The sequence below is a fragment of the Sinocyclocheilus anshuiensis genome, unplaced genomic scaffold (assembly GCF_001515605.1).
Source record: "Sinocyclocheilus anshuiensis isolate Anshui unplaced genomic scaffold, SAMN03320099.WGS_v1.1 scaffold1053, whole genome shotgun sequence".
NCBI lineage: Eukaryota > Metazoa > Chordata > Actinopteri > Cypriniformes > Cyprinidae > Sinocyclocheilus > Sinocyclocheilus anshuiensis.
Window position 1 is genome coordinate 2,016,613 of NW_015555711.1, and position 15,676 is coordinate 2,032,288.

At 35.3% G+C, this 15,676-nt stretch overlaps 1 protein-coding gene across 3 annotated transcripts in view; it reads left to right on the forward strand.

Annotated features, from left to right (window-relative positions):
- The window catches only part of LOC107672029 (dnaJ homolog subfamily C member 5-like), a 19,215-nt gene extending 4,856 nt beyond the window's left edge, over positions 1-14,359 (forward strand). Inside the window, exons 2-6 of one of the 3 annotated variants that reach the window (XM_016465097.1) lie at positions 6,186-6,347; positions 11,310-11,523; positions 12,018-12,189; positions 13,401-13,409; positions 13,649-14,359. In XM_016465097.1, coding sequence (XP_016320583.1) covers positions 6,238-6,347; positions 11,310-11,523; positions 12,018-12,189; positions 13,401-13,409; positions 13,649-13,752 — 609 coding nt within the window. In that variant the 5' untranslated portion in view covers positions 6,186-6,237 and the 3' untranslated portion in view covers positions 13,753-14,359. Of the gene's footprint in view, positions 1-6,185; positions 6,348-9,435; positions 9,673-11,309; positions 11,524-12,017; positions 12,190-13,400; positions 13,410-13,648 lie in introns of those variants that run through there. The other 2 variants (XM_016465096.1, XM_016465098.1) reach the window with 2 other exon arrangements.
- Positions 14,360-15,676: the final 1,317 nt, after the last annotated feature.

Consider the following 15,676-nt stretch of genomic DNA (forward strand, 5'->3'; position numbering starts at 1 on the left):
ACTATATATTGTTGCAACACCACCGCCACGACCAGTCTGACGGGGCTCACTGCTAGCACGTACCTCCACGTCGACTAAGATGTGACGGTATGCTGTAAATGTTGAATACGACGGCTCCGACATTGCCAAACAAGCCACACAGCAACAATGTTACAGTTTGTTACATTTAACAAAAAATAATTTACCATGGAAGTGTAAGAAAGGTTCCCCAAACCCGAAATTCGAGTTTAAAATGTAATTTTGACCGTGACTATCTCCGTGAGTAATGGCGCCTGCTCTAGCACTGTTTTTGCACCAATAATCGACCGAGCTTCTTGTTCCCACAATGCAAAGCATAATTCAAAAATATGGAAAAACACCTGTAAAAACCAAATATGGAAAATTCCTTCAAATTATTACGGTATATTGTACTGTATTTTTACAGACTTTTTTTTTTTTTTTTTTTTACAGTGTATGGCTCTGTATTGGTTGCCCTGAGAAGATCTTGGTTGGGGAAACCACTACATAACAAGCTCATACAATTCTCACTCAGCCTGATATATGGGGCAGTGCAGTGTGATACACTATATTTAACACAGACGCACTGGCAGTTCCACGTGTTTAACTGCCAGAATAAGACTTCAGTAGTTTAATATACACGCTTTGAGTCTGATAAAAAAAATGACATGGTCACACTGGATTGATACCTTTATGTAACTGCTATTTAAATGATCATAATAAAGTTTACAAATAAATGTAACAATCTATTGGCTAGAAAATGTTAAGAATTCTTACTACATGGTTAAGAGATTGTTTTAACCCTGGCAAATGGGTTGTTTTATGGTAGAATATAACACATTAACAATTTTGAATGCATCTCAGTTGATGATTCAGTTTTCATAAAGATTATATTGGAGTGATATTACAGGCATGCAGATGATGATTAACAGGTGTGATCACATAGTGAGATTAAAGCTCTGTTGAAAATGACTGTTATAGATTACATCGCACTGAAAAGAGTTTATAATAAGGATACTTACATACATACAAAAGGATACATACAAAACATTTTACTTTTATCCTACAAACTTCTTTTTTTGTGTAAGGTGTAGTTCACAGCATCAACAAAATGCCCAATTACTGACAGAAAATGAGAGAAATGTTCAAAGAAAATAAGGATGCTTTCTACAGATAGAGAAAATAAAAAGAGATTTAGGAAGAAAGGACAACCCAGTGAGGTAGAAGGAAGAGTAGACAGACAGAGACGTGACCTGCAAATTCAAACATCACATAGCACACATATTTAATGTAGGTCACTGTATGCTGTCACAGGAGGGAACATAGTCAACCACCTTTTCTCAAAACAGGGATTTCCACACTTTTTTTGTCAGAACCCTCTGAGATTTTAAATGATTAGTTTGTAGTTTTGCATGTTTATAGTTATTTGATGTCATTTGTTGGTCACTTAAGATGCAAGTAAACAAATTACACATTTAATACTTTGTAGTAAGTGTTTTTTTATTATTTATGTAAAGTTTATATTTTTATGATTTGTTAATTATTAGCTTTTCATCAACTCATAACACAAAACACAGGGTAAACCCAAATGCTGTGCTTCTTGGAAAAAATAAATGCACATTAAAAATCTTCATATTGATATTCTCCATACAAAGCTGTCAACCTCAAAAAGAGGACAAAAAAACCCATAAACTATCAAAAATGATCCATACAACTTGTGCACTCTATTGCAGGATTTGACACTCCTCTGTTCGACAATATTAGCCCATCTTCCATTTTGGAAGTGTGTGTTTTTTAGTGATCATGATGTACCACTCTTCTTAAGTCTCCAGTATCTCCTCCTTCAGATTTATTTACACATGCCGTTCTCATAACTGAATCTGTTATGAGCAAATTTTGACTGGCAACCATTAATCTGCAGATCTTAACAACCATTCCACTGTTTTGGTGACGACTGTATGTCTCAGGGTTAGTGAGGTCTCTACAAGAATACTATTTGCTGCTGATGTTTCCCAGCATACCTCTCTCAGTCTTCCCAGGTTCTGGAAAATCCATTTCCATGAGAGTTATCATGATAATCTTGTTGTGGATCTTAGTTTCTTCATATCTGATATTAGAAAAATGGCAAGAAATGTTTTGTTATCAACACAAGACCATGTGACTTTCCATCAAAATAGTGCTTTCAGCTGTTCGTTCATCACATTTACTCCTCATTTGTTTGGTCTCTATTCTAGTTCTTTGAGATCTTATGTGCCTGTCCTTCCAGCTTTTGAGCACCACCTGTTTGCTCCTTATGTTGTTTTGATGGATGCTTCAGATTCAGATCCATTCAGTTGTCTCTAACTTCTTGAAGTTCCTTATTTTTGGTCAATAATCAATATCGACACATTGTTCTAGGCAGTGTTGCTTTAGTATCATTGACATACTATTAGTTTTTTATATATATATATTTTCAGTTTTAATTTTGTTGCATTTTTTTAGTTTAGTTTTTTAAAAGTCTACTTTTTTATAACATTTTAGTGAATTGTTTTGTTATTTTAGTGTTTCAAGTTTAAATTCTGACATTTACCCACCTTCAAGCTGTTCCAAGCCTGTATGAGTTTCTTTCTTCTTTTGAACACAAAAGAAGATATTTTGAAGAATGTTGGAAACCAAACAGTTGCTGTTAGCCTTTGACTTCGATAGTATGGGGAAAAAAATACTGGAAGTCAATAGCTACCGTCAATTGTTTGGTTACCCTCATTTTTCAAAATATCTTCTTTTGTGTTCAACAGAAGAAAGAAACTCATACAGGTTTGAAATGACATGAGGGTGACAATATTTTCACTTTCATACTAAATAAAAAAAAAAGAGAAATTTTGCTTTGGCAACCAGCTGAAAAAAAGTTGACTAAGTTAATTTTTATTTTATTTCAAGTAATGAATTTTTAAAAATGATTTTATTTTAAGTTTTGGTTGACCATAACGACTCTGGTTTAGGAACGTCGACACTATTACTTTGTGTGTGTGCTTGTTCATTGTGAACAGACTCTCATCAAACACGCTCCACTCGCTCCTGCTATTCCATCACTCTACAAACAGACCTTTTAAAACCAGCAGCACATAATACAAGCCACATCATTTCACCTGCACAGATAGACAGAGAAAAGAGGATGCAAACATAGTGGCGTGGGAGGATGTTAGAACACAAACAGAGGGACCTGACAGAGAACTTGATATGATGGATAAGCCTATACAGGAAAGACATGGACAGCGATGTTCATTAAGCTGTGGAGACTTTGGCAGCCATCTCTAGTCCACAGACTGAGATGGCCACTAAAGAATTAGTCAGACCATATGGTGGTGCAGAGACAGGAGGGGGGAGGGAGTGTGTGAGAGAGGCAGAGAGATGGATGTAGTGGCTGCATTGCAGAGCCCTGCTCCTGATGAAAACTCTATTAGTAATCAGATTTAATCAACCGATGAAGCAGGAAGTCCGTCTGCTAGCTGCCCAGACATACACACTTATTCTGACACATTATTTAAACACAAAACCTTGTAGTAAAAATATAAATGAAATACTAATTGTAGCAACAGACTTTTACATTCATTTTTTGTTTTCTGTAGTAAATGTAGGTGGTGTTTCTCGGTGTAAAAAATACTGTCATGATGCTAAGGTGTTGTGGGAGGTTGCCGGGGCATTGATATGTGGTTGCTAAGGTGTTTTGAGTAGTTTTTGTGATGTGGTTGTTGCTAGTGTGCTGAAGTACGCAAATGTTGTATTCATTTTTTAAAGAAAGTAATAGTTTTATTCAGCAAGGATGCATTAAATTGATCAACAATGAAAGTAAAGACATTTTTTAATGTTCTAAAAGATTTTTATTTAAAATAAATGTCGTCTTTTTTTGTATTCATCAACGAATCCTGACATGTATCAGGTTTTCAGGAAAAAATATTAAGCAGCACAGCTGTTTTGAACATTGATAATAATAAGAAATGTTTCTTGAGCAGCAAATTTCTGAAAGATCATGTGACACTGAAGACTGAAGTAATGGTGCTGAAAATTCTCAGAAATAAATTAGATTTAAAAACCGTTAAAAAAAATAAAACATTTATTTTAAATTGTTATAATATTTCACACTGTTACTATTTTTTTTTTCTGTGTTTTTGATCAAATAAATGCAGGTTTGGTGAACATAACTTTTGACTGGTAGTGCACTTTATTAACAATTGAGAAATTCATCAAATGCTTAACATACTCTGACAGCATGATTTTGAACACAGTTAATGATATTGTGGTCCCTTAATTCTGGTCCTTTCTTCAGTTTTTTTTATTAATAATTAGGTAATTAATTTTATTTATTTATTTTTGTTTGTTTGCTTGTCATAGCAAATCTATTGCCAAGCAAAAATCATAATTTGTAATTGTCTAGAAAAGTAATAGCTAATAATTATTTATATTAATAATTATCATTATTATTAAGAATAATAAGAGGTTTGAAAATCCGAAGCATGAGCAATAGTATTAGAAATCTCCAGTAATATCTGAGCAGATGTTGAATTTTTTGGACACAAATCATCAAAGACTGCTCTGAGGTAATGTCAGTGAAATTCAGACATTCATTTAGAAGCCTCAAAACAAACAAACAAACAAAATCTCACAGGGTTTGAGAAGGGACAGAAATAGCCCTTCACTTATTCAGATGCTCCACTAATACTAATCTGCTAATGCTCGCTGACAAGCTGCACGATTAGCCTGGAAAGGAGGCGAAACTGTCTCGCACCATGGCACAGCAAGCTCCTCGCATGAGGAAAAGTGGTGTTTGTACTCATTTAAAGAGTCGTCATATGTGTATTTTTTTTGTTTTCTCCAAATTTATTGACATGTGAAATGTCTCCTCACCTGGCAGCCTTTTTGTGTGGAGGTGCCTTAACCTGAATTACTCTGGGTTAATGGGTTAATTGTCTTTGATTCATACTGGAGGATGTAACTTCTGATCCTCTCTGTGTGGAAGATGTGTGTCACTGTGTATCTCCCTTTCTCTTTCCAGGTGTTTTCACTTGTACACATACCTGACAATCATGTAGCTAATACTCTGACTGAGCCAGCCTTTTATCCGTCTGCATAAAGTGAACTTTCAATGAGGGGAAAATGTGCTTAATTGTCCTAAAAATAATGCCACACTGCAAAAAAAAAAATAATAATTTCAATCAATCAGATTTAAGCTTGCAATATTGTTCTTTTGCTACTTGAATCAGTTAATGGATTAAGATACGAATATTAGTGTTGTAATTTTACAGATTTATTTATTTTTTTAAACCGCTGAGGTTTACTCATCCAGTGCATGAAGGGGTATAAAACCTAGCATCTTTGACATACTATATTAACAAACTATGGTTAGGGCACATTAATTCTAATTGTCATATCAGGTATAGTATACGGATAGTATACAAATACAGGGGTAGACATGGCAAAGAATACCACACCCAAAAGCTCTCCAGCTCCTCTCTGAATGCTAGAGTCACATGACTTTTTCCAGCTGTGTGGGAAGTCGTGGCCTAATGGTTAGAGAGTCGGACTCGTAACCCAAAGGTTGCGGGTTCGAGTCTCGTACCGGCAGGGATTGTAGGTGGGTGGAGTGAATGTACAGCGCTCTCTCCCACCTTCAATACCACGACTGAGGTGCCCTTGAGCAAGGCACCGAACCCCCAACTGCTCCCCGGGCGCCGCAGCATAAATGGCTGCCCACTGCTCTGGGTGTGTGTTCACGGTGTGTGTGTTCACTGCTGTGTGTGTGCACTTCGGATGGGTTAAATGCAGAGCACTAATTCCAAGTATGGGTCACCATACTTGGCCACATGTCACGTCACTCACGTCATGTCACTCAGTTAATGCACTGACTCAGAACAGGGACATTTGGGGAAATGAGCCTATGACTCTCACTGATGTAATAATGGTGGTGTTTTGCTGCACTAAAGGGTATGGATAATGGGTTTTAGATTCACAGAAATAGTGTATAATGATAATAAAATCATTTCAAGTTTTATTGCCATATCACTGGGATGGCAGTATGTGTATGCTTTCTTTTTTTTTTTTTGTATGTTACGCTGCTGTGTAAAAAAGATAAAGACAAAAAGCAGTGCAAGAATAAAAGCAGACCCAGGAGTATATACAGCACATATAACATGTTTCTCTGCTTTTTCTTTCAGAAAGAGGAGGTGTTTGTGGTGTGAGGGGAGTGTGTGTGCACGCGTGTGAGTAATGGCGGAGCAGCAGAGACAGCGTTCACTCTCCACGGCAGGAGAATCACTATATGTGGTCCTGGGCGTTGATAAAAACACGACACCAGAAGACATAAAGAAATCCTACAGGTAAGACACTCTTAATGGACGTAGAAAGATTGTTCCAACAATGCCATCAAAAATAGTGGAGAAAACAAAGATTTCAACGTCTTAAAGGGATAGTTCACCCATTCTGTCATCATTTACTCACCCTCATGTCGTTCCAACCTTGTATGCATTGCCACAGAAGAAAGTAAGTCATAGTGACAGTGAGGAAATTATGACATTTTTGGGTGAACAATCCATTTGAGTTTCCAATTAAATCCACTAGGGGGCGACAGAGAACGTTTCCTCATTTCCTCTCATGAAAACTTGCTACCTACCATACTGTTCTTACTACTGCTGTTTTATATATAGTATGCATACTTTGAACAGTATGTAAATTTTCTGTGTGCATGAATACTCAGGTGACCGATTATGCTTGCCAGCATTTATCATGAAATAATACTTAGTATTTTACATGCTATTATTAAATAATAGTTGCTAGTTAATATATCATGGAGTTATTAGTAGTGGAAGTCGTCATAGTCGGGTGACCTTCTATAGTGGTGAATGGAAACTACAACAAATATAATTTTTTGCATTGCTGTTTGCTCCAATATCAAAGAAAAAACAATCCATTCAAGCATTTCTAATATGATTTTCCAAAAGAGGAAAAAATATATATATATTGAGAGATTGATTATGTTGCACTTTTCCAAAGTAATAAAATACAAAGTATATTGTTATATATGAACAATAAAATACATTTTAAAAATAAATAAGTAAATAAAAAACCTTGCTTGATTTACAATGTTAAAGGGATAATTCATCCAAAAATGTAAATTCTGTGATTAATTATTCACCCTCATTTTGTTCCAAACCTTTAAGACCTTCGTTCATCGTCTGAACAGAAATTAAAATATTTTTGATGAAATCCAAAAACTTTCTGACCCTGTATAGACAGCAAGGGAACTACCACGTTCAAGACCCAAAAAAGGTAGTAAGGACGCAGCAAATTTCTGAAAGATCATGTGACACTGAAGACTGAAGTAATGGTGCTGAAAATTCTCAGAAATAAATTAGATTTAAAAACCGTTAAAAAAAATAAAACATTTATTTTAAATTGTTATAATATTTCACACTGTTACTATTTTTTTTTTCTGTGTTTTTGATCAAATAAATGCAGGTTTGGTGAACATAACTTTTGACTGGTAGTGCACTTTATTAACAATTGAGAAATTCATCAAATGCTTAACATACTCTGACAGCATGATTTTGAACACAGTTAATGATATTGTGGTCCCTTAATTCTGGTCCTTTCTTCAGTTTTTTTTATTAATAATTAGGTAATTAATTTTATTTATTTATTTTTGTTTGTTTGCTTGTCATAGCAAATCTATTGCCAAGCAAAAATCATAATTTGTAATTGTCTAGAAAAGTAATAGCTAATAATTATTTATATTAATAATTATCATTATTATTAAGAATAATAAGAGGTTTGAAAATCCGAAGCATGAGCAATAGTATTAGAAATCTCCAGTAATATCTGAGCAGATGTTGAATTTTTTGGACACAAATCATCAAAGACTGCTCTGAGGTAATGTCAGTGAAATTCAGACATTCATTTAGAAGCCTCAAAACAAACAAACAAACAAAATCTCACAGGGTTTGAGAAGGGACAGAAATAGCCCTTCACTTATTCAGATGCTCCACTAATACTAATCTGCTAATGCTCGCTGACAAGCTGCACGATTAGCCTGGAAAGGAGGCGAAACTGTCTCGCACCATGGCACAGCAAGCTCCTCGCATGAGGAAAAGTGGTGTTTGTACTCATTTAAAGAGTCGTCATATGTGTATTTTTTTTGTTTTCTCCAAATTTATTGACATGTGAAATGTCTCCTCACCTGGCAGCCTTTTTGTGTGGAGGTGCCTTAACCTGAATTACTCTGGGTTAATGGGTTAATTGTCTTTGATTCATACTGGAGGATGTAACTTCTGATCCTCTCTGTGTGGAAGATGTGTGTCACTGTGTATCTCCCTTTCTCTTTCCAGGTGTTTTCACTTGTACACATACCTGACAATCATGTAGCTAATACTCTGACTGAGCCAGCCTTTTATCCGTCTGCATAAAGTGAACTTTCAATGAGGGGAAAATGTGCTTAATTGTCCTAAAAATAATGCCACACTGCAAAAAAAAAAATAATAATTTCAATCAATCAGATTTAAGCTTGCAATATTGTTCTTTTGCTACTTGAATCAGTTAATGGATTAAGATACGAATATTAGTGTTGTAATTTTACAGATTTATTTATTTTTTTAAACCGCTGAGGTTTACTCATCCAGTGCATGAAGGGGTATAAAACCTAGCATCTTTGACATACTATATTAACAAACTATGGTTAGGGCACATTAATTCTAATTGTCATATCAGGTATAGTATACGGATAGTATACAAATACAGGGGTAGACATGGCAAAGAATACCACACCCAAAAGCTCTCCAGCTCCTCTCTGAATGCTAGAGTCACATGACTTTTTCCAGCTGTGTGGGAAGTCGTGGCCTAATGGTTAGAGAGTCGGACTCGTAACCCAAAGGTTGCGGGTTCGAGTCTCGTACCGGCAGGGATTGTAGGTGGGTGGAGTGAATGTACAGCGCTCTCTCCCACCTTCAATACCACGACTGAGGTGCCCTTGAGCAAGGCACCGAACCCCCAACTGCTCCCCGGGCGCCGCAGCATAAATGGCTGCCCACTGCTCTGGGTGTGTGTTCACGGTGTGTGTGTTCACTGCTGTGTGTGTGCACTTCGGATGGGTTAAATGCAGAGCACTAATTCCAAGTATGGGTCACCATACTTGGCCACATGTCATGTCACTCACGTCATGTCACTCAGTTAATGCACTGACTCAGAACAGGGACATTTGGGGAAATGAGCCTATGACTCTCACTGATGTAATAATGGTGGTGTTTTGCTGCACTAAAGGGTATGGATAATGGGTTTTAGATTCACAGAAATAGTGTATAATGATAATAAAATCATTTCAAGTTTTATTGCCATATCACTGGGATGGCAGTATGTGTATGCTTTCTTTTTTTTTTTTTGTATGTTACGCTGCTGTGTAAAAAAGATAAAGACAAAAAGCAGTGCAAGAATAAAAGCAGACCCAGGAGTATATACAGCACATATAACATGTTTCTCTGCTTTTTCTTTCAGAAAGAGGAGGTGTTTGTGGTGTGAGGGGAGTGTGTGTGCACGCGTGTGAGTAATGGCGGAGCAGCAGAGACAGCGTTCACTCTCCACGGCAGGAGAATCACTATATGTGGTCCTGGGCGTTGATAAAAACACGACACCAGAAGACATAAAGAAATCCTACAGGTAAGACACTCTTAATGGACGTAGAAAGATTGTTCCAACAATGCCATCAAAAATAGTGGAGAAAACAAAGATTTCAACGTCTTAAAGGGATAGTTCACCCATTCTGTCATCATTTACTCACCCTCATGTCGTTCCAACCTTGTATGCATTGCCACAGAAGAAAGTAAGTCATAGTGACAGTGAGGAAATTATGACATTTTTGGGTGAACAATCCATTTGAGTTTCCAATTAAATCCACTAGGGGGCGACAGAGAACGTTTCCTCATTTCCTCTCATGAAAACTTGCTACCTACCATACTGTTCTTACTACTGCTGTTTTATATATAGTATGCATACTTTGAACAGTATGTAAATTTTCTGTGTGCATGAATACTCAGGTGACCGATTATGCTTGCCAGCATTTATCATGAAATAATACTTAGTATTTTACATGCTATTATTAAATAATAGTTGCTAGTTAATATATCATGGAGTTATTAGTAGTGGAAGTCGTCATAGTCGGGTGACCTTCTATAGTGGTGAATGGAAACTACAACAAATATAATTTTTTGCATTGCTGTTTGCTCCAATATCAAAGAAAAAACAATCCATTCAAGCATTTCTAATATGATTTTCCAAAAGAGGAAAAAATATATATATATTGAGAGATTGATTATGTTGCACTTTTCCAAAGTAATAAAATACAAAGTATATTGTTATATATGAACAATAAAATACATTTTAAAAATAAATAAGTAAATAAAAAACCTTGCTTGATTTACAATGTTAAAGGGATAATTCATCCAAAAATGTAAATTCTGTGATTAATTATTCACCCTCATTTTGTTCCAAACCTTTAAGACCTTCGTTCATCGTCTGAACAGAAATTAAAATATTTTTGATGAAATCCAAAAACTTTCTGACCCTGTATAGACAGCAAGGGAACTACCACGTTCAAGACCCAAAAAAGGTAGTAAGGACATCGTTAAATTAGTCCATGTGACATCAGTGGTTCAACCTTAATGTTATGAAGCTACGAACATTTTTGTTTACAAAGAAAAAAATAAATATAAATTATTCCACAATTTCTTCTCTTTCGCGCATTCACAACACACGAGTGTGCAATCCTCTGCTTGCAAACAAGATGCAGCACATCTGGGTTTTACGTCAGAACGCCAGCTCCTCCGTCAGCAGCATCACACAGTCGTTATTTTTGTTTTATTTGAGCACAAAAAGTCTTCTTGTAGCTACATAAAATTACGGTTGAAATGCTGATGTCACATGGACTGTTTTAACGATATCCTTACTACCTTTCTGGGCCTTGAACATGTCAGCTCTGTTGCTGTCTATGCAGGGTCAGAAAGCTCTCAGATTTCATCAAAAATATTTTAATTTTTGTTCCAAAGATGAACGAAGGTCTTACGGGTTTGGAATGACATGAGGGTGAGTAATTAATGACAGAATTTTCATTTTTGGGTTAACTAACCCTTTAATAACCGTGGAAACGCATAAACACAGTCTGTGAAAAGGGTCCATTTTTAACATAATAATATTTAACGTTAACACACCTAAAAGCAGATTGGCAAGGATGCTGGACAAAGGTCATGGTTGCATTAATTCTTAGGAAGTTCAATTATTTCTTCTCTTCTGATTTGCAGAAAACTAGCTCTGAAGTTCCACCCTGACAAGAATCCTGACAATCCAGAAGCGTCTGAGAAATTCAAAGAAATCAACAATGCTCATGCCATTCTGTCAGACCCCACCAAACGCAACATCTATGACAAATACGGATCTCTGGGCCTCTACGTGGCAGAACAGTTTGGAGAGGAGAATGTTAACACATACTTTGTATTGTCCAGCTGGTGGGCCAAGGTTAGTCATACACACAAGCACACACAAGACCATTAAGTTATAAGATATATATACTATATTCTTCAAGTTAGATCACCATTACCATTTAGTTTGGAGTCAGTCATTTATTTTTAAAGAAATTAATACTTTTATTCAGCAAGAAATTAAATGCATTAAATTATTCAGATGTGACAATATCTCAAAAGATTTATATTTCAACAGTTTCAACAAAAATATTAAACCGCAAAACTGTTTTCAGCATTGATAATGACAAGAAATGTTTCTTGAGCAGCAAATCAGCATATTAAAATGATTTCTGAAGGATCATGTGACACTAAAGTCTGGAGTAATGATCCTGATCCTGAAAATTAAGCTTTAACATCACAGGATTACACTTATACAAGATAACAATACAATACTTCTGACCCCAAACTTTTGGATGGTAGTGCATATAGTAAGTTTGTGTACATGCTGTTATTTATGTTGAATTCCTCTTTTTTCCACCCTCTGGACAGGCATTGTTTATATTCTGCGGTGTGGCCACAGGCTGTTATTTCTGCTGTTGTCTGTGCTGCTGTTGTAACTGCTGCTGTGGGAAGTGTAAACCTCATCCTCCTCGGTCAGATGAGCCGGAATTCTATGTGTCTCCTGAAGACTTGGAAGCTCAGATGCAGTCTGATGAGAGAGGTGAGACACACTGACACACAGTCATTTACAATAGTCAAATAAACACGATAATGTTGACATGAAATCAAAATGGAAGTTTTGTGTCTATTAGTCCATGTATTTTAGCTTTTTAATACATTCATAAGCTAGTGTACTTACAAAAGGTATTGTAATGAACTTCTAGAAGTCCAGTAAAATATTTTCTATATTGAAACTGTCCCATTCCCCACATACCACCTGCCACTGACAACCAATAGCAAGTACCAAATTATGCTTTGGTGACTTAAAGGTATAGTTCACCCAAAAATGAAAATAATTTACTCACCCTCAGGTTGTTCCAAACCTGTATAATTTTCTTTCTTTTGTACAAAAGAAGGTATTTTGATGAATGTTGGTGTCCAAATAGTTCTTGGTTCCCAGTGACTTCTATAGTATTTTTTTCCATAATATTTGGTTACCCAAATTCTTCAAATTATTTTCTTTTGAAAATCAAAGAGGTTTAGAACAACTTGACGTTGAGTAAATGATGACAGAATTTCATTTTTGAGTGAACTGTCCCTTTAATGTTTTTTATTTTATTTAATTTTATTTTTTTACTGTGTATTATTTCATTGTTTAGTCATAACCAAATATAACAAAGAATGCAGTTCTGCAGAAAATGCAAAATATGTAACCTAAATCCACATTATTTATTTTACTTTAATAAAATTTTAATAAACATAAAATTATAATAAAATAATAAAAAATGAGTGCACATTTCTTTTAAATGTTAATTATTAAAAAAACAATATTTAGACATATAAGAACTATGCAGTTGCTTTAAAATGTACAATAACACTGTTAAATGTAATCCGAGTAAATGAATATTAAAATATCATGATGCCTAAAACCACAGCATTTAAAAACGAGTTTGGTTTCTAGTGTTTTTTTTTTTTAAGACATATGAATTATTATTCATTTTAACATCAGCCGCTCCTTTTTGTTTGTTTGTTTGTTTTGTTTTAAGACCTTCAATATATCCTACTTCCATACTCTTGGATTTTTAAATAAGAAATGCATCTGGAAATAAAACTGTGTTAAGCAAACTGTTTCATTGGGTCTTTAATAAATGTCCATAGCGCAGTTCAGTGCATGTTATTGTAAAGTGATAATGATTGTTTCATAATCTTTCATCACAATGTCATCATTTTATCTGCTTCTGAAAACTTTTCTTTTCTGCTGTCATAACTAAGGCCGTGCAGGTGGGTCAATAATATCATTGGTTTCAATCAAATCCCAGTGAATAAAGTCCAGTTTTTCTTAGAATTACAGTTCAAATGCCTTCAGATTGTTTATTTAGCCAATAAAAGGTCTGTTCAGTATTTGAAGTGGCCTCCCTGGCACTCACAATCATGCCTGTAATGCTTAGCAACAGGAGTTGCTATGAGTTGCTAGCTGCTCATATTATAAAGCAGCGTGACACTGGTGTGTGTTTCCACAGATGGCAGCAGCCCCATCGTGATGCAGCCGTCCTCTGCCACAGAGAACACTCAGCTGACCGCAGACTCTCACCACACCAGCTACCGGACAGACGCCAGCTATTAAACCTCTCTCTCACAGACGCACAGGACCACCATGCCAGAAAAAGTCACGGTGGGCAATGGGTGATCCAGAGGAAAGAGGATGAGCGGTTAGTTAGTTACAGTATCGTTGGAAAACCTGAAACGCTCCACTGTACATGGCAAGAAGCGAGTTTATTTTTATTTGCCTTTAAAAAAAGGCAAATAAAGCTTAATCTTGCCAACAGCTCTTGTTATGCACTGGTTATCACACTGCATTTGTCTACATAATAAGTTAAAATAATTTTGATCAATCTTAATTGAAGCATGAATTACGTTTCCACAACAACAGGACACAAGGAAGTATTTTTGTATGCTTAGTGCATTCAGCTATCATAATGGATAATGAAGCTGGCGTTACACTGACTCGAAAAATTTGATAATTGTAGAGGTTGTCACACATACCCTACCATTCAAAACCATTCATACCATTTTTTAGAAAGGATGCATTAATTTGACTGAAAGTGACAGTAAAGACATTTAGGTTACAAAAGATCTTTATTTCAAATGCCATTCTATTGAGCTTTGTTCATTAAAACAAAAAAAACAGAAATATTAAGCAGCACACCGGTTTTCAACACTGATAATAATAAATCAGTATAGCAAATCAGCATATTAGGATGATTTCTGAAGGATCATGTGACACTGAAGACTGGAGTAATGATGCTGAAAATTCAGCTTTGCATCACAGGAATAAATTACTTTTTAAAATGCATTAAAATAGAAAACTGTTTAATTGTAACAATAATTCACAAAATTAATGTTTTTATTGAATTTCTGGTTTAAATCCAGCCTTGGTGAGCGTAAGACTCAAAAAAAAAACAAAAAAAAACCCCGCACAGACCACTACTTTTTCAAATTCAAAGTTAATGACCCTTCCATGCATTTGATTGGCTCTCACTAGCTCAAACCTCACAATCACATCATAAACATTGTCCTGGGTTGTTTTCATGTTTCCACATTTTTTTTTGTGATTTTTTTTTTACAAACAAACCTGTGCCATTTTCATTATCCAGAAATCACACTATATAAGTTATCATCCTTCAGGTTCAAGTGTTTCATAACATTAACTGGAAATGGCTTTCAGTAGTTTGATACCTTTATATTTTTCTAAACAGTAAGGCAGTATAGTGTAGTATAGTCACTGAGGACACGACTGAGGAATCATTGCTGTGTCATGTTGTGTAAGTTTATATGAGCCGTCTCTCGTGTTAATGGCATCCGGTGGGCATGTACTATCAAATATAATCATGCAGTGCTTAGCTGTGCTCAATTATGTGGTGTGTATGGGCAGGGGTTAATTTGGGATTTGTTATGTGGGGGGACTCTATGGTATCGAGCTTATATACAAATATGATTTATTCTGAAGTAATATTCTCATTTTATTCAATATTTATATATTCAATATTTTATCCAAGGACATTTTTTTACCTTTATAGAGGGCATTTTCCCAATAATCTCATTAATACTTTCATTTCAAATTCTTACATTTGATCTATAAATTCAATTATAATAATGTGATTATCTATACGTTATCAAATTAAATCACTTACACTGAAAAATACAACAGCATTAAATAATAATATGAGATTCTTTTAAATATTTTTGAATATACAAACAATAAATTATGGTGGAAATGATACTTTTCAACGAAATTAAAACGCCAGTGCCAGTAGTGTTTAATAAGTGAGTCACTGAGTCGTTCATTCAAGCGATTCGTTCAAACGACAGTTTCATCAGATATTTATGCGTGGGCTAATGAAACTTTGATTCAACTGATTCGTTCAAAACACGGAATCAATCAGCAATGAATCGGCTGGTTGCTGTGAGATGCGCTGTGTTTCCGCCTAAAATGTAAGTGACCTAATATTATTGTATTTGCTTATTGAACAGTTTATAGAACTATTAAA